Source organism: Argiope bruennichi, chromosome X1 (assembly GCF_947563725.1).
Source record: "Argiope bruennichi chromosome X1, qqArgBrue1.1, whole genome shotgun sequence".
Classification (NCBI taxonomy): domain Eukaryota; kingdom Metazoa; phylum Arthropoda; class Arachnida; order Araneae; family Araneidae; genus Argiope; species Argiope bruennichi.
Genome location: NC_079162.1, coordinates 135,011,131 through 135,038,910, shown reverse-complemented (window position 1 = coordinate 135,038,910; position 27,780 = coordinate 135,011,131). Strand labels below are relative to the sequence as shown.

General features: G+C 30.5%; 1 protein-coding gene across 2 annotated transcripts; it reads right to left on the bottom strand.

The window, feature by feature from the left end:
• LOC129958116 (transmembrane protein 230-like) lies at positions 1-25,795 on the bottom strand. 2 transcript variants are annotated; one of them, XM_056070312.1, is made up of 5 exons: positions 25,636-25,795; positions 20,199-20,289; positions 17,181-17,244; positions 6,904-7,026; positions 1-799 (listed from the first exon to the last, which is right to left on the bottom strand). In XM_056070312.1, the coding sequence occupies exons 2-5, from the start codon at positions 20,219-20,221 to the stop codon at positions 662-664; spliced, it is 348 nt and encodes a 115-aa protein (XP_055926287.1). In that variant the 5' UTR covers positions 20,222-20,289; positions 25,636-25,795; the 3' UTR covers positions 1-661. The 2 variants fall into 2 exon arrangements, with proteins under 2 accessions (XP_055926287.1, XP_055926288.1); XM_056070313.1 differs by lacking the exon at positions 17,181-17,244.
• Between the last annotated feature and the right edge of the window lie 1,985 nt (positions 25,796-27,780).

Sequence of the window (27,780 nt, the reverse complement as noted above, 5' to 3'; positions counted from 1 at the left end):
GATACAAAATCTTATGCTATATTAATTTACAAACTGAAAATTTTACAAAAATATTTTATTCTAAATTCCAGTAAGTTGGAATCCTTATGAAAGGCACAATATAACTTTTGAAAAATTACAATTACCAACCAAAAAAGTGAAAAAAATTAATGTACTCAATCTATGGTAAATTATGTTTAGAAAATGACAAGCACAACAACAAGCACATGTTACACATTAAATGACTAGTCAAGAACAAAAGTCGACCTAGAAGCTTATTTTAAAATGTAGTACAATTTAGAAACTTGACAAGCATTAAATTTAGTATGCTTAGTACTCAAATAGAGTATTTAATATTTAAAATTCTTGAAATATGCACATAACTTGATAATTGATACTTAGACATCAATGAAAAAATATCACAGCTCTCAACAAAATAGTTTTACTATTGAGAAAATATTAAGTCTTAAAAAAATAAAATTTTAAAAAATAGATAAATCATAATTTTAAATGGATAATTTTAAATCAATAAAAGACATTTCTGGACAAAAACTCTATAAACATTTATAAAATCTATAACTTGCAAAAAAACATTTTTAATATAAAAGCCCACATTTCCGGTACAAAGGCAACTAAAATGAAATTTAATAAATATAAAATAAACCAAAACAGTGTTTTTTAACTATTCAAAATCAGGTATGTCATCGAAAACATAACCAGGATATCCACGATAAGCAAGATAAGCTATTCTCACATGATATACGCCTGGTATAAACATCAAAATTCCAAGAATAAGTAACGGCCAGGCTCCTTCCGTGTGCTATAAAAAATACGTAAAAACATGTATTTAATCAAAATTTCTAATTTAACAACAATTTTAAACAATGAAGAACATATCCATAAAGAATACTAATTAACAACAATATAAACAGCTCAAGAAGTGAAAACTGAACTAGCAACACCAAATAGAATTTATAAAAGTTATACCTTAACAGAAATATACAAAGCAAAATAAATGAAAAGGAAACTGATATTCTTTCATTTTAAAATGTGATAAACATCACTTATTAAATAAGGCATGCAAACTATGTAGGGTCAGAGCCAGATTAAAGGAATGAGTGCGATTTCAGAATGAAATGGAATACCAGATGAAGTTCACAATCAGTCAAGGAAAAACACTATATAGAAAGCAACAAATATAACGATGCATTCACCCAACCTAGAAAATTCCAAATTCGTTTTCCACTCCTACCCAATAAAATTTCATCCGAATATCAGAATACTTACAAAAATGCATCACGCAAGCGAACTCAACTGTTCACAAGTCAGCGTTCCCAACACAGAAATGAACATTAATTTAAAATTACAAATATTACTCATATTTATTTTTAAAATGTTTATTTATAACTGAAAAAAGCTTTATTTTTAAATATAAAAATCACGTTTCAAATATAAAACGCTCGATGTAGAAAATAAAAATCGTAGATATGCCTTTTCTTACATTTTAAATTATACACAACATAAAAATTGATGTGAAACTCTAAAACAATTCAAAAAAAATTCTTTTTAATCAATACATTATCATAAAATGACCACAAACTAAAAACCCATATGATATAATAATAATATCATTAAAAATGTATTCGCCATAATTCATTAAACTCATGTTCCACACTGGTAACATTGCTCAATAGTCACTATTATTAAAAAAGGAATTTCTCTCGTGCATTTCAATTAATGAAAGTGGAGGCGATAATTCCCTTTTATTTCAGGAGAGGCGATACTCTTTTGTTGTGGAAACGGAAATTTCTTGCTGTAGAGGTAAAATCCCTTAATTTTAATGAATAAAAATTTCATTCTTTAAATGTGTTCGTGTGTGTGTGCGTGCGTGTAAGCATTATTTAATGTGAAGCAGAATGCAGGTGCGACAAGCAGTGAAGAGCCTTTGTACTTTTAAGTTCATTTTATTCTCTCCCGGGAACCAAGCATGATTATTTACAATAAGGCGCGAACAAGACACGTCCGCTCTCTGCGCGGCACAAAAGCAGAAGTGATGAAGAAGAGAGAAATAAATTATCCCTCGTTTTATATAACATGAGATGTTGATAGGGAAAATATTTTTTCATAGTGCTAATATATTATTAAAATTCTGATAGGGATTTCGGACGCATGTCAATCACAAGTAAGGGAGACACAGGGATCTTTTAAAAAGAATCTGCTTATTGGACATTTTTCTAGCCCTTTACGTGGAGCGTCTGAATGTGTCGGCGTTTAGCCGATTCAGAAATTTTATAAAGCTTCTTTTGAATTAATTAAGTTGTGAAAGTGGAATTGGATAAGGAAATAAGAGAATGAAATTACTATGGGCTAAATTAAAATAAAGGCTTTAGAAATTAATTTGGATTTAAATGTTTGAAGACATAGACGAGCAGTGAAGAGACTTTGTATTTTTAATTTCGTTTTATTCTCTCTCGGGAGACAGGCATGGTTTCTTTACAAGAAGGCGCAGCGCGGCGCAAAATCAGAAGTAAAAAAGAGGGGAAAGGACGAAACTAATGATCACTAGTCTTATATAACATGGGATTTCCGGCCACTCGCCAATTGAATACGCGTGTTGACCTTTGACACCTTGGCAAGGGCACCGAAGGGATCACTTTCATTTGATACGTAGTACTGATGGTGCATTATTTTTACAAAGGAATTAATTAAATCAAAAATGGAATTAGATCAGGAAATAAGAGAATATTTTACTATGGGCTAAATTATGATAAAGCTTTGGAAATTAATTTGGTTTAAATTAAAAGTTTAAAATATCATTACAATTCCCCCCAAAACCACCACCGCAAGACGTGGAAGTGCATAGGGGCCCTCGACACACAGCCATACCTTATAGTGGTGTTTGATTAAGTTTAATTTAAAAGTATATTGAAAATGAACACCTCAGTTTCCTTTGCCTTTACATTATACAAATTTAATACAGACATCCCATTTATCATTTTATATTAGAAGCATAAAACGACTAAGAATTATAATTGTGAAAATATTATATAAACTTAATTATCAACAGTAATAACAAAATATTAATATATTAAACAGCATATTGCACAAAGTTATTTTGACCATTTTTCTGTAAAAACTCAATTGATGAACTTAATTTAATGAAGATAGTCTATTTTTTTAATATATATTTTTGCCTGTATTATTCAAAAATGCTAAAAAGTCTGACTCAACTAAATTATTAAATTAGAAATAAAGTATTAAATTATTAAATACAATATCAATATTGTTTTGATTTAACCCAAATGAAATATCATTATAATTTATGACTTTATGTAAAATATTTTAGCTATAAATAAAAACACAAGATTCAAAACTTCAGGTAAAAAACATGGATATGAAAATAATGCTTGCACAATTGAAATATTTCATATTAAATACTTGGAATTGAAACCATAAATATATGATTCAAAAATATCTTTCTAAAAAAATATCTAACTAAAAACTTGGATAGGAAAATAATACTTGTAAAATTGAATGATTTCATATAAAACTTTTGGAAATGTAAATAAATGTAACATGCATGTATTTCAAATAAATCAGTTAGAAATGATAATAATAATTGTAAAATTCAAAAATTTCAAACAAAACACTTGTGAATGAATGTAACAAACACAAGATTCAAAATACTCTTATAGTATTTGGAGAAAAAAGAAGAAAAAAAATATGTAATATAAAAAATACTTGGTACTTGAAAGAAAAAAAAACATTTGTATTTTGTAAAAAACAAGTATATGGACACAGTGATAATAGAGGGCAGCTGAATAACTGTATGGGGTGTAAAAATTTCCCCTGAGGTATTTACTACCTTAGTCTAATTATCATGTGCCATTAATTATTAAGTATATAAGAATCTTGGTATGTTACTTTTATCATTCACAAGGTCTGTATGCATAATTTTTAAATAATAGATTTGAAAAAATTTAAGAAATATCATAATATTTTAAATTAAAACTCATAATATTTTGAATAATAATATAAAGAGATTATTTTCAATTATAATATAATAGATATATGCAATTTAAAATCAAATCAAAAGTACAGAATATAAATTTTGAATTTCGTCCGTTGATGGAGGCTTTTTTTTTTTAACACTAATAACTTTTTGATGAATCATGGCACAGGTTGGAACTTCCTGAAGATAAGCAGCACAAACATAAGGGTATTGAACTGCAGAACAGGAATGTCAGATTAATGCGGCAGGAGTAACGATGATGCGGTAACAAAAACGGAAGCCTCGTCACTCATAGAATTTCAGCGACGTGGTCGGATCTGAAGACGCTATGCCACAGGAGGTGAGTCAGCAAGCAAGTGGCCGAACCAGCACGGAACATCTTTGGAGAACAGCAAGTTGCGGAGGTGCAATGCAACGAACAACGGCAAGCTGCGGAGGCATCACAGGAAACTATCCTTGCCGACTAAATAATATGTAACTTTATTTTGGTTGAAGCAGAATGCAGGTTTGAAGACATAGACGAGCAGTGAAGAGACTTTGTATTTTTAATTTCGTTTTATTCTCTCTCGGGAGACAGGCATGGTTTCTTTACAAGAAGGCGCAGCGCGGCGCAAAAGCAGAAGTAAGAAAGATGGGAAAGGACGAAATAAATGATCACTAGTCTTATATAACATAGGATTTCCGGCCACGCACCAATTGAATACACGTGTTGATCTTTGACACCTTGGCAAGGGCACCGAAGGGATCACTTTCATTTGATACGTAGTACTGATGGCGCATTATTTTTACAAAGGAATTAATTAAAAAGAAAGTGGAATTAGATCAGGAAATAAGAGAATATTTTACTATGGGCTAAATTAAGATAAAGCTTTGGAAATTAATTTGGTTTAAATTGAGAGTAAAATATCATTAAACACACACACACACACTATATATATATATATATACACACACATTCAGCAGGCTTCAGTAGAACACAACGACGTTTATTTACTCGAAGAACAAGAGTACACAAAGACGACAAATATTTACAGCCGAGACGGACACAGGACAGCAGACAGTAGCCCACAAATGGTAATTGTCCACAGCACACGAAGTGGCTAGACAGAATCCAGCAGGAGTGGTGATCCTGGGAGCTTCGTTCTACCGTCTCTCCAAACGGCTGCACTTCTCGCTGTCTCTTCTCGCTTTAGCTGCCTACTCACTACATTGCAGCTTGAGAGTCCCGGTCTTTTATAGTTCCGAGAGGCGGGGCTTCTCGACCAATCAGGCGTATCTCGATTCCTAATGGACGGATTGACAAAATTCTCAAAGTTTCGAGTATTATCCATTTTGTAACTCATCAAAGTTGCCAAATTCGTCGCCAAGGCGCCAAGCTCTGGATCACTGACTCGGTATCCAACAGCATCCAATACAGATGACTGTAAAACGGTCTTTCTTATGATGACACTATTCGCACTGGGAGGCAAAATTACAGGTTTGTAACATTATATATATAGAGAGAGAGATATAAGTAATCTGATTATCAGTTTTTGTGCTGAATGGTGTTGTAATTTCTTCAGTTCTTATATCATCATCACATCCAATAGTATTTTAACGTTTTAGATACAGTTGCTAAGTATCTTATGAAAAAAAGGAGTAAAGGATTCTGATCAGTCCGATATTTCCAATGAAGACAAACTTGAAATCAGGAAGAGCTTCAAAAGTTTCAGTTTTCTCCAAATAAAAAGATCACATTTCTAAAGAAGAGAGCATGGATGAAAATATTCTTGGCTCTGTTTTATCTTTTGATGTTTGAGGATGTTAGTATTTTAAATTACATATTGGCGATTAATAAAATTAATTCTAAAACTAGAAATAACTTTGAAATATGATTAAAGAATCAGTAAAAAAGCTGAATAATTCTACCAAAGAAAAAGGCCAAACCATTCAACCGCAAAGGAGCTGGAAAAGGAGATGTGTGCTTAATAAAGGCATCAGAAACGAATCAACACAAACAAAAAAAATTAATGAAATATTTCCAATATCAGTAGAAGCAAATCTATTGAAACCTTTTTCATATTTCTTTCCCATGCACATATTTATTTAAAAAATTAACTTCTACAATTCTAAAAATAACATTTGATTCTCAAACGTGTGGAAACATAGTACAGCTTTTCAGATTTACTGAGTATATATCATCGGGTATCCATCTCAAACAATTGCTTGAGTAATTCTACAGAAGCAACTGTTCATAATATGTCTACAGTCCTAACAAAGAAAAAAAATTCTAAGATACCGATAGAAATTTTAATTTGGTGGATAATTCGACATAGCAACTTGATGATAACTGAGGTAAAATTAAATCAATTTCCAATAAACTGAGGGGAAAAAAATTGATCCATTTAGATTATTTCACAATAAATTTGGTATTAACGAATCGAATGGTTCCATATATAATTATCATTCTTCTAAAACATCTTTTTTGCGAAATGCTGCTATTCTCTAATTTTAAAAGTAGCAAGGCAAAATTTTCCATAGCCTAGATTTGGCATCCCGCCAACAATTACATCAGATCCAAAGCTACATTCGGACTTTTGTATCTTCCACCGTCTTCTCTCATTTGCTATTTTATAATTTCGCTTATGCTTTCATATTTCTACGACTAAACCGTATCTATGTAATAAATATTCATTTTATTTCATACACAGAAAAAAAAAAGCTATTGTTGATGGCTCTTCGAGGCACATTACTACCAGCAATTCTGCAAATCCCATCAATTCAATCAACATGTATATACATACCATAATAAATGCAAAGAATTTCCAGATTTTTAACAAGAATTATCATTTTTATTCCTTTGATCTTGATTTTACAAAGGAATTAAACATGAGATGAAGTTTTATTTTCATTACTATAGAATCAACACTTACTTGTCCATCAAAGTGCCCAGCAAATAATAGAGAAGCAAAAGTGATTAATAAGCTGCCAGCAATGAACAGGAAAATTGCTAAAATAATTCCTCCCCATGGCATTTTCGACTTTTGCTTCTGATACTGAAAAATAAAAGTATACATTAGGCGAAAATATATTCATGACATAATAAGTGTAATTTGTAATCAATTTCTGGGACGAGATCAATTTTGTCGAATTTTTAAGTAAAAAGAAACAGCATCTAATAGCTCACCATAACAGTTTGTCATCTTTATTTAGAATAGAGTAACAAAAAAATTAAAATAAATTTCCATTCTGTACCTATTCAGAATACAGTACAAATTATAAGCAGTATGTTCAAAAAAATTTTTGAATGTTCAAAAAATCATGAAGAAATCAAATCTATGCATTCAAATTCTATTTATAGCAAAGAAGTACAAATCATGGTATTATTATTTGTTTATTTATTTTAAAATATGATCAAATAAATATTTTAATATTAAATTCCATTGATGAATTTTATTAAATTATTTAATACATGAAAATCCACAAAATTGTATATTTCACCTATAGGAAGTTGATTAGGAGAAGTTGATAGGGAATTGAAGAACCACAGCTGATCATTAAGGGTAGTAAGTACACATTTTAATCTTTTAAGGATTTTAAGTAACAGATTTAAAAAAAAAAAAAAAAATATTATGCTATTTATTATTAGGACTATTCGAATAAAAATTTAACCTAAATTTATTATTATTTTGTTGTGACATATGAAATTTTCTGCAGTAAATATAATTGCAATATAATAACAGTCGTTTTTCTAATTCGTGGTTTTGAAAAAGTCATATGCCTATTGTAAGGAGGTTGATAACCCATATCTCAGCAGTCTAAAGCACTGTGGTTAAGAAAAAAATTATGATTAATTACACAAAAATAATTTACATAAGACTAACAAATAATCTTACTTTTCAACAAGATTTGTTTGTTCGAAAATAAAGTTTTGATATATTGGTACAAAGGTGATAGGATGGAACCTAACCTCCAAGAACGAATTTTTATCAATAATTGTGCATTGCATTAAAAAAACTACTTTTCAATATAAAATCACAGTGCTTTACACAGTGTGTGTCAGTTCGTGAAGCATTCATGAAGCAAGTGCAACAAAGAAAAATAAACTTACTTTTACCAAGTAAATTATAAAGTATATTAACAAACGAGTACAGCTCATCAGTATCTAATGAAAGCAGAATTGATCACTATGAATCAGTTTATGATATGAAATACAAAAGAATCAATGCATAATGTTATAAATGAATGCAAAAAATCATTGTGAATAAAATCAATAAAATAAAATGAAATATTCTTTTGTTAAAAATAATTTAATACATATCATAATTATATAAATAAAGGACTCTTTTTGAGATAAAGAGGGATAATTTTTAATTGAGGCTATTGTTACTCAAATTTAAGTTTAACAAGTGAAATAAAAACTGTAACAAATTAAACAAGGCTTTTTTTTTTATTCATTGAATGACCTTATCTTATTATATCAAAAATAAATATAATAATGCAGCCTGCACATTAATTTATTCTCTAAAAATATAGAAAACAGACTAAGTTATTCCTATCCTTTGAAACCAGCAAATGAAATGAAAAGACAAATTGAATTATTTTTTAGAAAAATGGACTGCATTACAAAACAAATTACATTTTATCATAAAAGTCACAAAAAAATGTAAACTTACAAAAATATAATAGTGGTTTTAATTATAAATTACTAGTAATACCACATAATTAAGACGAATTATGATATTAAATTATTAGATGAATTAAAAGGTAGCTTCACATTGAAATCACTTGATCGAAACAGGTTTTAAAAGTTTAGTATCTGAAAAAGTATTGCCCCACCTAGTGTCGCAAGAAATGTTAAAAATTTTTAAAAAGTCAATAGTTTGAGAAAAATCGAAATTCTGCTAAATAACATGAAATATTATTCACATTCAAATTAAAAATGGTTTTTTAACTAAGAAATGTGATCATGTTAAAGATGTTGGTTTGATTATTCAACATATGAGATTCATGATTTTGTTCTAAGAAAAGTGTGGATCAATTTTTTTCGGAATTTGAATAAAATATAACCTATAATAAAAACCCTAGTATGACTGAATTTTTTATTATAAAATAATGGTAGGGGGGACCATTCAAACACTCATTTCGATTACTTAACATAAAGCATTACTGAAAAATAAGGAAAAAATCATAACATTTTAGCAAGTCCTTTTTTACAGTTCAAGACATACATAATCCCACCATTTCACAGGTTCAAAATTAGTATAAAACATCAGATAACATGCTTTTTTAAAAATAATTTATTCACTCATAATAAAACAACACATACCATTATAAACGAGAAAAAGTCACTGCATCACACAGTGGACCAATCTTAATCACAACAGCACATACAATTTATTGATGCGTTTTGATTTATGTATTTTTTTCACTTATTTACGCATTTAAAGTTGGTGCATAGCACTGAAAACTGAATTGAAAACTTTAAATAAAATATTAAACTGTATGACTATGGGTTAATTTCAATTTTTCAAGGTGGGTTTAATTATATCCCACCATCCATAAAAAGCTAAGCAAAAGATGGGAGTTTTTAAACCATCTACCCAAAAGAGTTAAGTGGCATAATAATTTTGAGGCATTCTTCTACTTTTGGATAGTTTTCAGCACGTAGCGTATCTCTTACATTATATTTTATATATGTATATGGCTTTCTGAGTTTGAATAAGTTTAATGTTTGGTGATTTCATTTTATATCGTATCTGTTTTTGCAAAGGTGTTTCAGTGCGAGTGGGAATTGCACTTTAGCTGGTAATAGTTTTTGCTTATTAATAAGCTTTTATTACCCTATGAAATACCTCTGGTTTTAAAAACAGCCTTGTAAATTCTTCAGCATCATACTTTGTTTAGCAAAGTAATTGAAGCAGTTTTCATCAGTAAGCACTTAGATGAGCAGAGGGCATTTCTCAAGACAGCAGTTGATTTACAGTAGAAAAGAGCAATTCCCAGTTGAATCAGATGCATGACATATCCCCTGCAATGCGATATTACTCCACATTCCATTTCACACAGCCTGTAGAACGAAACATAGAAAGCAAACGCATCGCCTGCGGGCGTCACCTCGGAGTTCATGTATATTTCATAGTGAGATCTTTCAGGAATGTAGAATTCAAGTCATAGGCAGAATTCTCCAGAAGCAATTTACTAATAAAATATTCCTCAGACATGAAAAAGCAGATGTTAAAAATAACTCTAAAAGAAAAGCATGCAATATCTTTACTATAAAACACATAAAACAATATTACAAAGATTAAAATAACGTAGCAAAAAAAAACACAAAGTATTTCTTTAAAAAGAAACGACTGAATAAATTTTTAAAGTTTTAAGTAGAATCCGATAAAAACTTAGCCAAAAAGCGGCCTTCCCGAGGAGTTCAGCGGACACAACTGACTGCTCGAGAGCCGAGAGTGAACTGTTCTTCAATAAATATAACCCACGCCTACAACTGGTAAGAGAAGTCAATTGTTTTATTGAAGTATCTTGTAAATAAATTTCATGGAAGTATTTCATTGGGCCTAACAGCCGAAAGTAAGATGAATGCCATTAACTTTTCTCATATTGTGCCTGTAAATTAATTGAATTAGAGAATATGGAGAATGAAAATTAAGGTTCTGTTAGATGCTAATTTTTTTTTTTTTTTTTTTTTTTTTTTTTTTGAAAAAGTAATAGAAATGATGAACCTGGGGAAAATGAAAATGGCGAGGCAGAATTTGGAAATATAAAACGTGGTCGAGACAATAATGAGACACACAGAATCATTGTTTCTTGTTTGACGGCGGCGCAGGCCATTGTTTATAAAAGAATAAAAAAGGCAAAAGATATTTAAAGTGAGATTAAAATATGCTACGATAGATAAAAATATAGGATTATATTATTAGATCTCACTAGTTTGAAAAAATTACAGTGAAAGTGTTGATGAGTACTTAACAAGAGCCCAGGGAATATGCTACCAAATGAATGAATTGAGCAAAATTATAATAGAAACAGAACTAGTTCAATATATTGTAGTAGGTTTACCGGAAACCTTGAGGCAATTTTTTACCTGTTTCGATTAATAAAGACATATCATTAGTTGATATGGCACAAACTCTATTGAATTTTGAAAAGAAAAGTGTCGAAAGGAAAAATGAAAATTTAAAAGTATATATGACTACCGATAGAGGTAAAATTAAGTCTTGATACATCTGTAACAAGCCTGGACATTCGTAAAAAGATTGCCGGTTTAGAAAAAATTAAAAAAATACAAGTTTTCATAAGAAAAAACATCCTAGAAGAAGTAGATTTTATTCAAGAAGTTATGGTAGATACAAAAATAAAGTTTCTAAAGAAGAGTCTGGCAGAAAATATTTTGCCTTCACCTTATATGAAAAATGCACAGATGATATACTAACTGAATCGTATTGGAATTCTGCTTTCACTTTTTCCACGATACTAGATGAAACTTAGATAGAAAACAAAAAAGTATAAAATAAAATTATCATTATTGCTGAGGAAGGTAGAAGTACTGAATCCGTGTGTCAAGACAAGTTGAAAACAAGCACAATGGATGAAACTTCAGAATATACCAATTAAAGGAAGATTTTATGTATTTAAAGCTAAAATGTAATTTTTATCAGTATCAAATATAGCGAAAAGCGCGAATGAAGTTGCAATGAATGAGAGGGGAGCATTTATATATAATTGAGATGGTGAGAGGAAGCCTGAAGGAAAATATTTTCATCATAAATTTGATTACAAGAAAAACTGAAACAGGAAATGAATCTAATTTTAAAGTCAATGAAAATACATATAAAATTTCGTACAGTAGATTAGACCACATCAATTTTAAATATTTAAAATATTTGTGGCCGGCGTCCTGGCTTAGGGGTAGCGTGTCTAGGGCCTAGGGGCATCCCACGTTAGAGTCCTGGTTCGGGCATGGTTGTTCTTCCTCCTGTGTTCTACCTGTGAGTTCTAAAAGTGCCCTCCTGTAAAATGAGGTTGTGTAAGCGAGTGTGTGTGTCATCATAAGAGCTAGAAGTCAGATTTCTGTCCTCGGGTGCTCAGGGATCCTTACTCTCAGGAGCTACTGCACCACAACCACCCTTTCCCCTGTAACGCTAACACGATGCCATCAAAAGGTTTATGATCCCCGTATCAATGAAGGTACAAGGATAAAGGAAAATTAATAAATAAGACGGGAAATGAACTGAATTCAATGGTAATAAGAATAAATAGGAGCGAAAATGGATCAGAATTTATTAATAGTATTGTGAAGCAATTAGAAAAAGGAATAAAGCACGAAGACACAGCCTGTTATTCATCAAAGAGTAATGAAACTGTCGAAAGGGCCAACAGAATTTTACTAAAGAAAGCAAGAACTTTTTTGATAGACAGTGGGCTCCCTCTCAATCTTTGGACTGAAGCTATTGCATTAGCACAGTGCATGCATAATATAGCGCCAACTAAAAATAAAATTATGGCCCCCAAGGAACTGCAGAATGTAAAGACAGTCTCTGTATGAAATCTAAAACCATTTGAATATGCTGCATTCTATGAAGTACTTACAAGCAGAAGATAAATTGCAGCCAAAATCAAAGAAAGGAAGTTTGGTGCGTGGTTTAACACGCATTGCCAAATTTACTTTAAATTAAAGTATTAAAACATTTTTACTTAATGAAAACTGCCAGCCATGTAAATAACAAAAATAAATTTTAATTACAAATTAAATTAACAAATATAGAATATGATACATTGGCCGTAATTCCATCGACCAGCACGAGACAGAAGTTCTAAGCCAGCTGGCGAAGGCAGGAAGTGAATCACTCGTTATCCGTTGGAGAGCAAAGTTCATCTCCAAAGGTATGATTGATGCTTATCGCCAGTTGGCGAAACAAACAGTCATTTATCGCCTGTTTGGCCGCTGCACACTCCCTCCGCAGTCTCATTGGAAATGGACATAACGACGTGGGGGTCGAACTTGTCGCCCTGTGCGAGTTGTTTGTCTTGCTGGAACGACGATGGATGCCTTAGCTGGAAGTGTCTTGGTGCACTCAGTAGTAGAACTTGCTTCTTGCAGCAGGTTTCAGACGGTCTATAGAGATGGTATGGGAAGCTCCCTTGATCTCGAGATCAAACGTTTTTTGTCGCCTGACAAGAACTTTGTACGGTCCATCATATGGTGCTTGTAGGGGTTTGCGTACACCGTCATGTCTCACAAATACATGTGAACACTCGTTGAGGTGAGGATGTACAAAGATTGTTCTTTGGCCATGACAGGACGTTGGAACTGGTCTCATCGTTGCAAAATGACGTTTTAAGTCCTCCACGAGTTGCTTGGGTGATGCGTCTCCAGGTGTTGGATCGAAAAATTCTCCTGGTAGTCGCAGAGACTTGCCATATACCAGCTCAGCTGTCGTCGCTTGCAGATCCTCTTTGAAGACGGACCGGAATCCTAGTAACAAGGTGGGCAGTGCTGCAGACCACTGATCTGTGTTGTAGGCTTTCAAAGCTGCCTTTAATGGGCGGTGGAACTCTTCGATCAAGCCATTGGCCTGAGGATGATAAGGAGAAGATCTGATCCTTTTAATTCCTAGTAGCTGAGAGAGAGCACGGAACAAATCACTCTCAAACTGTCTGCCTTGGTCAGTAGTAATTCTTGCAGGACAACCAAATCTGGCTATCCAGTGCTTAAAAAAATTTTGTGCTACTGTCTGTGCTGTCATGTCTGGAATTGGTACGGCTTCTGGCCATCTCGTGAACCTATCTATCATTGTTAAACAGTAGTAGTTTCCTTGAGAAGGAGGTAGAGGGCCAACAAGGTCCAGGTGCACATGTTCGAACCTCTGTGATTGGTCTACAAATTTTCCTACTGGGGTCTTAGTATGGCGAATTACTTTCGATTTTTGACACGGGATGCAATGTTTAGCCCAATTGTTACAATCTTTTCGAATGGAAGGCCAAATAAAACGCGATCGAATTAATTTTGAAGTGCTGCGAATGCTAGGATGAGATAAATTATATAATGATGCAAAAATTTGTTGACGAAATGATTCAGAAATATAAGGTCGAGCTGTACCTGTTGATACATCACAATAAATGGGAGTTTCGCAATTTGGAAAAGCAATTCTTTTAAATTGTAATGTTTCAGAATTATCGATTAAATTTTTTAATTCGGAATCAATTTGTTGTGCTTGTGCAATTTCGTTATAATCTATGGGATTTGGCATGTTTATTGCGTTTATCCTCGAAAGTGCATCTGCTAATATATTCTCAGAGCCTTTTATGTGGCGAATATCGGTGGTAAACTGAGATATAAAATCTAATTGTCTAGCCTGTCTCGGAGAGCATTTGTCCAAGCGTTGTTGGAAAGCGTAAGTTAACGGCTTATGATCCGTAAACAAAGAGAAATTTCTAGCTTCAAGCATATGCCTAAAGTTTTTGATGGCAGCATAAGCTGCTAATAACTCTCTGTCGTAAGTGCTATAGTTTCTTTCTGCTGGGGAGAGTTTCCGAGAAAAGAATGCGAGTGGTTGCAATTCTTCATCAACTAATTGAGACAATGTCCCTCCGATTGCAAAGTCTGAAGCGTCGACTTCTAAAATTAATGTGGCATCTGGTTTTGGATGTGCCAACAAAACAGCATTTGCAATTAATTGTTTACAATTTTGGAATTCTTCTTCCGCTTTATCTGACCAGTCCAATTTCGTTTTATCATTCTTTTTAGCTCCTTTTAAATACGAAGTTAAATGTACCTGATGTTTTACTATATTCGGTAAAAATCTAAGGAAGAAATTTAAAAAATCTAAAAATCTTTGAAGATCTTTAACTGTTTTTGGTTATGGATACTTAAGAATCGGTTCAACTTTATCGGGTAAAGGTTTAGTTCCCGAACTAGTAATTAAATGACCTAAGAAAGGAATTTCTGAGACGCCAAATATGCATTTTGAAACATTTATGGTTAGTCCATATGTATTTAGTCTCTCTAGTACGATTCGTAAATGAGCTTTATGCTCTTCTTGACTGGAACTAAATATTAAAATATCATCCAAATAGACATAGCAAAATTTAATGTCTCCCAGGATTTCATTCATGAATCGCTGAAAAGTTTGTGCTGCCCCACAGAGCCCAAAATTTAAGAATGGGAATTCAAACAGTCCAAATGGTGTACAAACTGCTGTTTTTTGTATATGATCCGGATGGACTGGTATGTGAAAATAAGCACGGACTATATCAAGTTTCGAAAAAATATTTTTTCCGTGGAGTGCATTGGAAAAATCCTGGATATGGGTTATGGGATAACGGTCCGGTACCGTACAGGCATTTAATCTCCTATAGTCACCCACAGGTCCAATGCTGCCTGAGCTTTTGGTAACGACATGAAGGGGAGATGACCAAGGTGATTTTGATGGCCGGCATATGCCTTGGTCCATCATGAACTGAAATTCTTTTTTGACGGCGTCATACATTTCTGGATTTAGCCTTCTAGGTTTACTATGGAAAGGCGGACCGGTTGTTTCAATAAAATGCACCGTATTATGTTTAACAGGTTTTAACCCAAATGTTAATTTTGTTAATTCTGGGAATTCTTCCAAAATTTTATGGTATATTGATTCACCAGAAATAAGTTTTAGAGATGCATAATTTGTTGATTTTGAAATTATTCCGGGTTGGGTAAATTTAGTTACATTATCAATAAGTTTGCGTCCTTTGAGATCTATTAATAGGTCAAAGGTTTGTAAAAAATCCGCCCCTATTATTGGAACAGGCACATTAGCAATTAAAAATTTCCATGGAAAATTTCGCCTGAGACCTAAGTCCACATTTAATAATTTAGATCCATAAGTATAAATTTTGGAGTTGTTAGCTGCAAAAAGTTGCAGAGAATCAGGTTTTAGATTTTTTTGGTTTTTATTGAGTGGTATGTATGAAACATCAGAGCCAGAATCTATCAAAAATTTGAAATGGGATCTCTTTATCAAAAACATGCAAACGATACGATTGCGCGGCTGCCGCCGATGTAGGTTGATCGACAGCCGCTATTGCGAGTTTCCCTGATCCGCGTTAGTTGAGTACGAACATGGCGGTACGCACTTCAGTGCCTTTTCTCCGAAACGCGCATGATAATAACAGAATTTTCTCCCACGATCACCGGAACGCCCACGCGAAAAACTGCGCTGTTTGTTTTTCCGATGGAAAGAGCCTCTGCTTCTGTCGCGGGAAAGCCGCTGTACCTGTTTACTTAAAGCGGCGATTTCGCTTCGGAGTGCAGTAAACTCATCCAGAGTGGAAGCTTTCCGCATGGCATTACTTTCCGCCCTTCGGCTTACAGCAAAGACGCTACTATCTGTTGAGGAAATACGGACCTCGGCAATTTTGTCAGCCATGTTGGCCAAATTATCCAGGGGTTCAGAACTTATTGATAAAATTGCCTGCATTTCTGACGGTAGTCTTTGCAGCCATAAAGTTTTGAGAAAATCGCCTTTTATGCCTGTGCCACCACCGAGTTCGCGCATCTTTCGAAGTAACTGCGATGGTTTATCGGCGCCTAAATGTAGTTCCGAAAGCAGTCGACGGATTTGTTCATTTTCCGAAGCGGAAAATTCGGCTATAAGTCGAGTCTTTAACGCATCATATTTGTTGGTGTCAGGGGGTGTGAGTAAAATATCAGCTACCGCAGATAAAGTTTCCGGATCAATAGTTGCAATCAAATGATTGTATTTTGTAAGATCGTTACTTATCTTAGCTAGAGCGAAATTGCTTTCTACTTGGATGAACCATAACTTTATATTGTTCCTCCACAGCGGTGGTATTTTCACCGAAAGATGGGACACCTGCGACTCTGTCGGAGCGTCAGCATTGACAGTTTCGTTTTCAGAATTAAGCATTTTTGGTTTCTCGTTGTGGAAAACTAATAATTTTTACAATATTTACGAATATCAGAAAAATTTGATTATTTAAATACACATTTTTTTTTTTTTAAATTAGGAGTTAAGAATCATAATAATAAACATGGTAGCCAAAACGAAAGTAATAAGAAATTAATACTTCGAATACAAAAAAATAACACGAAAATTAATACTGAATATAAATAATAAGATTTCTACGCCAAAATAATGGAGAGATGAAATATTGACCAATCACAGAGAAATGAAAAGAAAATTCGAACACATACCTGGTCCTTGATGTATTCCTTCTCGGCACAATAATCCAAAATAACCCATAATGGGTGGTATGTACTAAAAAAATTTGAAGAGCTCAATTACTAAAATCTGATTTGAGAATTTTTTAGAAATTTTGAGGCTGGACTTCGCAAATTTTAGAAAAGTAAAAAAGAAAGTATCGGGTCACCAGTTTGGTGCGTGGTTTAACACGCATTGCCAAATTTACTTTAAATTAAAGTATTAAAACATTTTTACTTAATGAAAACTGCCAGCCATGTAAATAACAAAAATAAATTTTAATTAACAATTAAATTAACAAATATAGAATATGATACATTGGCCGTAATTCCATCGACCAGCACGAGACAGAAGTTCTAAGCCAGCTGGCGAAGGCAGGAAGTGAATCACTAGTATCCGTTGGAAAGCAAAGTTCATTTCCAAAGGTATGATTGATGCTTATCGCCAGTTGGCGAAACAAACAGTCATTTATCGCCTGTTTGGCCGCTGCAGAAGGTTTGTTGGCTATTCCGGAAACAAAAGCTTATAGGATACATGCTACAGAAGAAAAATTAATTCATGAAACATCTAATGTGATAATCGATGAGAGAAAAAAATGGATATGACCTAAAGGAATTGCCAAAGAAAGTGAATAATTATATGCAAATTAAGTATATATAGGGTAATCCTGAAAACGAAAAAAGAAATGAACAAACAACTCAGAAACCTGTTGTTCAAGAATAAATAGACAGCGCAAATTCTGCAGAAAATAATGAAGAAGAAAACATGAATCAGAATGATAAAAACAAGCTTGTTACAAGAGAAAACTTCGCCTTCAAATGTATGCCAACAATGATATTACTCCAGAAACATATGAAGATGTAATCTTTCACAAGATAAAGACAAATGGAAAGATGCCATAGACAAAGATATCAACCCATTCAAAATACATATTGTACAGAAAGAAGTGGAAAGACCCCCCCCCCAAAAAACAAAAAAAAATGGGTGCATAAAATAAAAGAACTGGAAGATGGAAAGTTTTACAAGGCAAGTTGAGCTAGCTGAATTTGGATGTAGAGAGAAACAAGACATAGATTTTGAAAAATGTTTTAGTCTCAGTGAATCCCCTGTCATGAAATGAGAATCCATTTGAAAATTGTAGGATTGAAAAAATCAATTGCATTTTTTTACTGCTTATTTTATTGGAATGTTCAATGAAGAATTATATATGGAACCACCAAAAGGCCATAAGTTAAAAGACAAAAAAGTGATTAAAAGTAAAAAGAGGAATATATGTCTTACCACAACCTGAGACAGGCTGGTGCAACAAATTCAATGAAATTCTAACTCAAGTAGGATTGAAAATATTAAAATCCGATACTTCAGTATACATCAAAAAAGAAGATAAGAATTTATTCACATAGGAATATATGTAAATGATTTTTTTTTTTTTTTTTTTTTTACTAACACACAAGTTCAATAGAAATGTTGAATAAAATTCTTGACAGTGTGATGTAAGAAATAGAAATGAAAGAAACAACGGATTCAAACATATTTTTAATATTGGAAATCAAGAAGACAAGAAAAATCATTGTCGTATCCCAGAGAAATTATATAAAGAAAATATTTGAAAAATTTCATATGATTGACTGTAAGCCAATGAAAACACCCAGCATTATAGAGGTGTTATACAAGTTTAGATAACTATGATGAGGATTCAAGACTTTTTCCATCAAAAACTTATCAAAAGGCAATAGGCAACTGGAACTCAATCTGACATTTCATACATTACAAACAAACTATCGCAGTATAACAAAGATCTTAAAAAAATACAACAGACAGCTCTTGAGAGAATCTTAAGACATACAAATGAAATTTCAATTATTGTTTAAGATTCAATTTAATACCTGGCACAAAGAAAAATTGTGCAGAAGCGAGTTGGAGAACTTCAGCAGATGCAAAATTTTGCAGTGAATATTTTCTCGAATTTGCTGAAAATGTTATTGGTTGGAGAAGCAATAAAAAAAAACTTATGGCTTTGTCAATAATAAAATCAGAATTGATTGCACACATATTGTGAAATAGTGATTTCATTACTTGAGGAGCTAAATGAAATAACCTTATTGAAGCCCCAATTCCTGTTGAAATTGATGATCAAGAACTAATTGATTGGGTAAGCAACCCAAAAGTAAGTTGTTAGACATGATGATTAAATACATGAATAGAAAATTTTATTTCATCAAAGGTGACTGAGAAAAGTAATGTACGACTTTTATATAAAAATACTAAAGATCGGAAAGCAGATGAAAGGTAGACCAGCATGCATGCAGAATTAAAAAGACCAATATTAGACTTGTTAAAAGTATTTCTCACAATCATATCTATTCAATATATGCTATCTTGTTCAAAGGGGGGGATATATTTTAAATAGCTTGATACAAAAACAATAGAAACATATTAATAAAAATGAATAAAAGAATGCTCCCATTATTTATATATTAAATAAAAGATAACATGAAATACACAAAATGATTAGAATAAAGAACTTAGTAAAATTTTAAGCAGCATTTCACTTTCTTGAAAGCATTTACAAAGTGGATGTAATCTCTTAAAAATTGTAAATATTTTATTTTTATGTGCATAAATATCTTCAAAAACGAGGAAATTAAAAACAGCCAAAACATTCAGCTAACATAATTTTCAATGACAGTGAGAGTACAATTTAAATCGGTACACCCAATTTTTTATATTGTTTACTCTAAAAAACATAAAGCTGGAATATATGAACAAGAAAATATACTCATTGTACCATTCAATTTTAATAAAACAAAATTTTGAAACTGTGAATCAATAGAGGAAAGCTTTTTTTAATGTGATCATATTGGGAACAAATTCATAACTTGTGTAATTCAGATCATACTTCATAAGATTTCACTTAAAACAAAACAAAATAAAATTTGGATTTTCTAAATTTCAACATGGTTTCATTATCATGTACAAAATAACAGGAAAAATAGATTCAGAAATTTTACCTGTAGATCCACAAAGCCATCATCTGTCCTAGTTAATTTGTGATATCGAGCATTATAATTTCCAGTTACTTTCTTAGTCATGATTATTAGACTATAAATAAACAAAATTACAAAATGAGTTTCCTATTTAATATATTTTTCCTGAAGCATAATCATTCTTTAATTAATGTTTTAGCAACTCAATTGGAAAACTAAAACAAATTTAAAAATAATTATATAGATACACACAGTCCTGCTTTGAAATTCATTCATATGACAAAAAAGAAAAGAAAAGAAACTGAAAAGCATACAGTTCTTCAAAATTTCCACTATATGTTAATTTCCATACACACACACAAAACAAGATTAGAAAAATAAATTTAACTATTCTACTTTATAAAGCTCTAAAGGCAAGTTTCATACACATTGTTTCTAAAAAAAAGAAGAAATATGGATGTATTTTTAAATGTAGGTATAAAATATTTTGCTACAAAATTAGTAAGGAGATTCAAGTGCAATAATTTGAAAATCCCATTAATTTTTAAAATATTTTTCATTATTTAAAAAACTTCATTAACATTTCCTAAAATATCAATATAAGATTAAAATTTTAAGAGAATATTCTATATTTTTACAGACACACTTATTCAACAAATATATTTTTTAAAAATTTAATTTTTTTTACACATGGGAAAAAGATAATTTTTGAATCTGAAAAATCTCGCCATGTCTAACTTAATGAATTGAATATTAAGATAATTAGAATTCTTCAATAGTAGTACTTTGCTCTGTCATATTTGAAATCAAATGTAAAATTTCATTTATTTCAAAAAATATTATTAAAATAAATTTAATAATTGTTAATATTATGAAACAAGAAAATAACATCGTCCCGACACTCTTACTAATTTATAAGTTACAATTTTTTCAATATGATGATCAATCTCAAAACTGTAAATTTCTAAATGATAATGATAAATGATAATATATAATAAATATTTTCAATGTCACAACTACATAATGATTAAGAAAACTTATTACACAAAAATGCACAAAATCTAATTAAGAAATGAACTAAGTCACTTCTATAAAAGATTTCATACCTAAACACAAATAAAAGCTATTATACACTAAAATTGTAAAAGATTCTATGTGTTGTTTTACAAAATTAATGAAAATGGGCCTTTTAATTGTGACATATAGAAATATATCAGATTATTATAAGATACCTAGCTTTTGGAATGGATATGGTATCAATATATGAGCATATTTAATAAAGTTGGGAGACTAAGAGCATAGGGGGGAAAATCTAATTTATTAAGAACTGGGTGATAATCAGTCTTAGGTGGTACCAAGGAGACAAAACCTTAGTGCCTTGATGTCATTATTTTAAAAAAAAATATGAGGAAAAGGCAAAAAAAAAAAAAAAAATGCCCAGGCATTGCTTGCACTTAGAGAGACAGTGATAATGATTATGAGCGAAAAAAGTCGTATGGTGCCTTATTGCTACTTAACCTTGCTACACCATTGACTAAGTCAAAGCATGTCGAAACAAAGTTATAGTGCACTGTATTCCTACTAAAGTGGAATCATGAAGTTTCAGTAACTTTTCAAAAACAACAGAATTTCAAATGTATCATTAATGGTATTGAAAAATTAATTAAATATAACAAGCCATCTGATTACCATAATAAATATAAAAAGAAAAATATCAAAGATTACTATGGTATGAAGCATTGATAAAAGTAAATGAATTAGTCTAGATTCTAAAATATACACAAAGTAATCTTTTATTCTATATTAAACTGTTAAATGTATGAAAATCACTCTCAAAAGAAGATAGCAAGTTAAATAAATATAAATTATAGCACTAGACAAACATAAATAATTTTATGACATTAGACATAACCACCACAAAAATGTTTAAATGCCAGTAGCATAATACCTAGTAATTAGCATTTATAAAAAAGTTTTTTTTTTTTTTTTTGTCAATTTAGCAATTTGATTTTTCAATTTGGTATTGATAAGATGAAACAAGTTTCTACTTGAGAATAGCTTCAAAAGATAAAATATAAGCTTCTCCTGCTCTATGTCACTACTTGTATAATGTCAATCCATTGAAGAATGTCTGAGGAAAACTAAATTTTGAGTCATTAAACAGAGGAAAACTGGCTAGTAAAAATAGCCATACTAATTACAATAACAAAGGTCATTTTACTACCATAAACATAACTATAACTCCAACAACTAATGACTAATAGCACAAACAGTAAAACTGACATGCTTATTGATTTTAATGTGAAATTAACACAACAGTTAACATTAAAATATAATAAATCTCAGTTTTTTATAAATTGCTTATATAACTCATCATGAATGAAAATTAATGAAATTATTAACTTTCAGAATAATTAATCATATGAAAATTAATAATTTTTATTATAATAAACAAATAAATGAGTTATGTCCTAATTAAAGAAAGTTTAAATATTTTCAATTACTGTTGAGTGACACATTTGATTCCATTTTGTGAAGCAATCATTTAAAACCCTACATATAGAAAAGATATTTGAAATAAAAAAGATAAGAATTGGCAAATCTTTAAGAAATTAGTCATTTGCAAATTACTGAAAAATTACCAATGGAGTAATAGGCATTTTGTGGCACTAGGGAACTCCCATTACAAAGTCTGCTCTTCTAATAAGATGAACAATTTAACTTCATATTTCAGTATACGTTTAGCATGTTACAGATTTATTTTATATTAATATTTTATTAATCTTGTGAGTATATATTTGTTTTTATTTATCTATTATGTTTTCAGAATGCTTGGCATCCACATTTTACATAATATTATTGAAGCTGACATATAAATATTTCAATGATTAAGTATAATGAAACATACAGAATTGAAAAATGCTAGTATTATCCTAATACTAAATCATCCACAGAAATTGTAATTTTTAAAAACTTATTTTTAGCAACTAAAAATAAAGTATTTTTAATCAACCTGCTTGCAGCATTGTCTCAATCTAGTGACCCAAGGCAATTGTCTAGTTGGAAATTCACTACTAGTAATTACATAACAATTACAGTATAAACAGACACTATGTTGGAGTTATAAATAAACAAATTCACTATTGTTTCAGGAGTAAAAATAACAGCATCTCAAAAGAAAAAATGCATTAATTTCAAATCAGATGCAAATAGATTCTTTTTTTTTTTTTTTTTTTTTTTTTAAATATCTGAACTTTATGAGTGAAAGTAACCAACAGAGAGAAAAAGAAAAGTTGCTCTGCAATAAAAGTTAACATGAAGTCACTTTTTTTTTTTTTTTTTTTTGGTTTTGGATTATTTTAAGAAATGGAACTACATGAAATCATAATAATTTGCAAATGAAATTAGACAATCTGCTTATCTATGCTTTTTTAGATGTCAAATAGTAGTTTACCTTTAAAAAAAATGACGGTTTTGAAAATGCTTCATAAGATGCAAATTTCCAAAGAAAAGTGTAATGAAAAGGCAAATTGTATAAGAAAATAATTTTTAAAAAGTACTCAGACGATAAGCTAATGTTCTCATATAGGGCATTTCAAACATTTTCCACTCATAATCCCTTTACTGAAAAACATTTTTTTTAAATCTGAAATTGGAAAATATATAAGAAATTTAAATATTTAGAAATAATATGTGAACAAAAATTCAATTAATATTAGTTGCTTATTTCAGCAAATTCTAACTCTTTTCAGGCATAATTATTTTCTTAGTAATTTTTGGCAAGTAGAAAAATTTGAATCAAAAAAACAATCTGAAAATTTTTGACCTTGATATTTTTTCTAAGAGACATATGAAAAGTCACAACCATCAGTGTAAGAAGTTCTATTCTGGGATTATCTGCAAATGTAATAATCGCACATAATTTGCGCAGGTTCAGTTAATTGTCTCAGTCAACACAAAAATAAGAGAGACAATCAAGAGAATTATTGTTCAATGAAGACATTAATGGAAGGTATGAAGTCATACCAATTGGATATGAGCCTGTGGCGAAATGTAATTTACATTAATGCATGATGATAAAAAAAAAATTTCTGAGAGACTATGTATCACTATGCTGATTTGGCAATCCAAACAATCTGAATTTTTTAACATCAGAATGGATAGAGAAATTTTTAGCCCAGTTGTAAATGATTTTCATTGTTTTGTTATAATATCAAAGCTAATAGGTTCTCACTATTGCAGAAAACTATATATATATATATATTTTTTATGTTAAAAATGTTTGCCCGGCAGCCATTACAGATTATAAGGCCATAGTATGAACAGCATATTCTACTTCATTTCTATACTTCAAAAACAGATTCCTTATTTTCAATATTTTAATGAAGCTACTAAGTTTCTACAGCTTACAAATTAATAAAATTGTTTTCAAAACCATAGTTAAAAAAAATAGCTAGTACACATGTTAAGTGCCACAAGCATTATGTGTATAATTTCCACTCTAAAACCAAATAGCACTTTTCTAGTTTAAATATCAGGAGAGAAGAATACAGATCAGACGATTTCAGAAAAAGTATCCAGCAGTGAATTTAAAACACATTTCCACTAAATTATTTATATGAAATATATAGATAGCAGAAATCTTATTTCCTTCGTTAAATATAAAAATGTACAGCTTTAAATATATTACTAAAAATACAATGGTTTAAAGTGCAAAATAAATATCAACAAACCAAACTGATGACTAAAAGATATCAGAACAGTATAAAACAATTTTTCACCAATACTTTTAAATTTAACTACAATGACGGCAAATCTGGTTAAAATGGTAACATTCTTCTGTTATGTTGAATTAGTACACTTAGACTACACTAAATTACAATACAAGAATTTATAAAAAAAAAAAAAAAAATCTCTTCTAATTGGCAAGATTCAGAAAGTTGACACTCTAAAATCAATTAGTCTACTAAGGATTTTTTATTATTTTTCTGAAAAAGAAGAAAGCCGTTTTTGTTATAATATGTGAATAACGTAAAGACTTCAATTTTATTTTTTTAGAAAAAGGCAAAAATTAAGAAAAAACAACACTACAAAATTTGATATAAGATGACCAAGGCAGGTCAAATTTGGAACTTCATGTTTACTTTTAGAGAAAAAGAATATATATATCACAGTACATCATAAAATTATCTACATCATTGATATTCTAAATAGTTGAATCCATTTACATTACATATACATCTATTTAAATTCTGTGATCATATTGGAATGTTTATTCATGTTGGCAACTTTTAACTTTTTAGAACAATACAAACCTGAGTGAAAACTAAATTAGTTTTAAAAAAAAAAAACATTTTTCAAAGAATTAATTAATTATAATACAAGGTTTGTTTGTTTTTAATTACACGAATTTTTTTGGCGGTTACTAATCTGGCATATTCAGAAAAAAAAACCTACGTACATTTATCAAAAAGTCTTGACTTAAATGATTGAATGAAGGGATTATACATCAGTCTCAACTTCCACCCATATCGTAGATGATCGAATCCACAACAAGCCGCACGTACAAACGACTAGCGTCTCAATCGCTACCCTTATCCCACTAGCATCTAAAGCACAACACGCTGTGTATGAGACGGACGAGTCCATTGAAAGCCGAATATTTTCGTAGGGACAAGGTTTAAGAGGAAGAGACTAGTTTTTGTTTACAAAACTGCAGGAGTTCGCAAATTGTGCTCTAATCACAGAATTTTATGCGCTGTATTTGCTGCAACCAATACGTGTTGTTTAGTTTGGTTAATGCGTACTTTTTCGTCTGCTCTTTTTCAAAATGGAGAAAATAAATCTTCCAGAGAAATACAAGTATAAAGTAATTGGGATTGATGAAAATTTGGCTGTTTTCCGTATTTCCGATATTATAAATAAAGAATTAGCGTGAAGAATTAAAAATAAGACTTGGAACTCAAGCTTTTATAAGCTACCATAAAATATCTATATGCAGATATACTATATTTATTAAGATATTTCGATGACATTAAACGGTATAGAAATCATTATAATTATTATTAAACATGCATGTGCAAGAAGAGATTTATTTTTTAATTTTATATTAAAATTATTACCATTAGATGTCTATCTGCAAATGCATTATATTTATTAAGATATTTTGGATGAAATTAAATGGTATAGAAATCATTTCAATTCACACTGAATATGCATATAAAATATCACAAGAGGAGACATATTGATTCAAGAGAGATTCAAAATAAATGAATTAAAAATCAAACTATTTCTTTTGCTTATTTTTTTTTAATTTAAATATAAAATTCTTACTTTTGGCAATAAAAAAAAATTACTTCATTTTCTAAAAAATGAATCGTTGATAGTATGTATCAAGAAACAGATAGCAGATAAATGTTGTAAAGTGGTGAGCACCAGCTGCTCCTCGAATATTTCAACTCTGGTATGGATAAAAATTGCAATATTTCTGACTTATCTTGCAATGAAGAAACAACATTCCCAATGGTTTCATTTTTTAAGGATTGCCCAGATTTCTGACTTTTCTTTGAGCTCTAAACTTTTAGGAAGTTCTTTTTCAGCAAACTGGAATTTTCAGAAAACAGAGAATTGAATTCTGTTTAGTTATTAACTTAATATCAAGATTTATAAATATATAAATAGTTTATATATCTCTTTTGAATACTTATTGCTTGCATTTTTGTAACACATATTTTAGGAATGGATTAAAGAATATGAACAAAAATCAGAAACAGTTAGGCGTGTTCAGAAAACACACAAATCAACTGGGCGCCTTAATGTTTATAAATGCGACTTAATATGCCAGCACAATGTGCGACAAGTAATAACTAATATTTCATATTTTATTGCTTCAAATGCATTACATGTGTGATTTTAGACACTTTTTATTTTATTATTTAGATAATAACAAGGTTAGATTTAAAGTTTATTTGCATGTGGCAAGAGACATATTTGTATCTGTCTAGCTACAGATATATTTAATTGCAGCAAATTTCATTATAATAAATATTTGTATTATTCATGTTTTTTAAATTGTTTTAGTGTTACAAATCCTTAAAAGTTTTAGAGCTTCCATATTCTGTACTATATATTGACATATATTTTTAACCAAAGTCTGATCTAAAGTTCATTTTGCTTGAGGCATGAATGATATTTAGTGCCTCCCTTGTTACACAGCACTTAGCAAATGGTGCATAGTTTATATGTATTTTCCTCGTAAGGAAATATTTTTTTCTTTTTATTCTATTTTCAATCTTCTGATCAGTTCGATGAACAAAAGAAAATCCAGTGATTTTTTTTGAGTGTGTGCTGTTATTTGTGATCTTCACAATGTACATTTCATTAATAAGAGCACATTTTATGTTAAGAAAACATTTTAAAAATTTCAGATCTGAACCTGAATTGAATTTAAAAGCTGTACCTGATAGGCCATTTGCAACCAATGAAGGGTTAAGAATTGAAATAAAATATTGATTTATTTATAATTTTAATAAATTCATGATCTTTAAACACATTTGAAATATTGTTAAAAATTTTTTTAAAAATAAAGACTTTAGATTGGTTTATT

Bases quoted from the DNA above. Each gene is read 5' to 3' on its own strand.
- LOC129958116 (XM_056070312.1), bottom strand. From the start codon at position 20,221: ATGATGGCTTTGTGGATCTACAG. The intron at 17,245-20,198 runs GTAAAATTTCTG...AAATTTTTTTAG, and splicing joins ATGGCTTTGTGGATCTACAG to TACATACCACCCATTATGGG. The intron at 7,027-17,180 runs GTATGTGTTCGA...TTTATTTTTCAG, and splicing joins AGGAATACATCAAGGACCAG to TATCAGAAGCAAAAGTCGAA.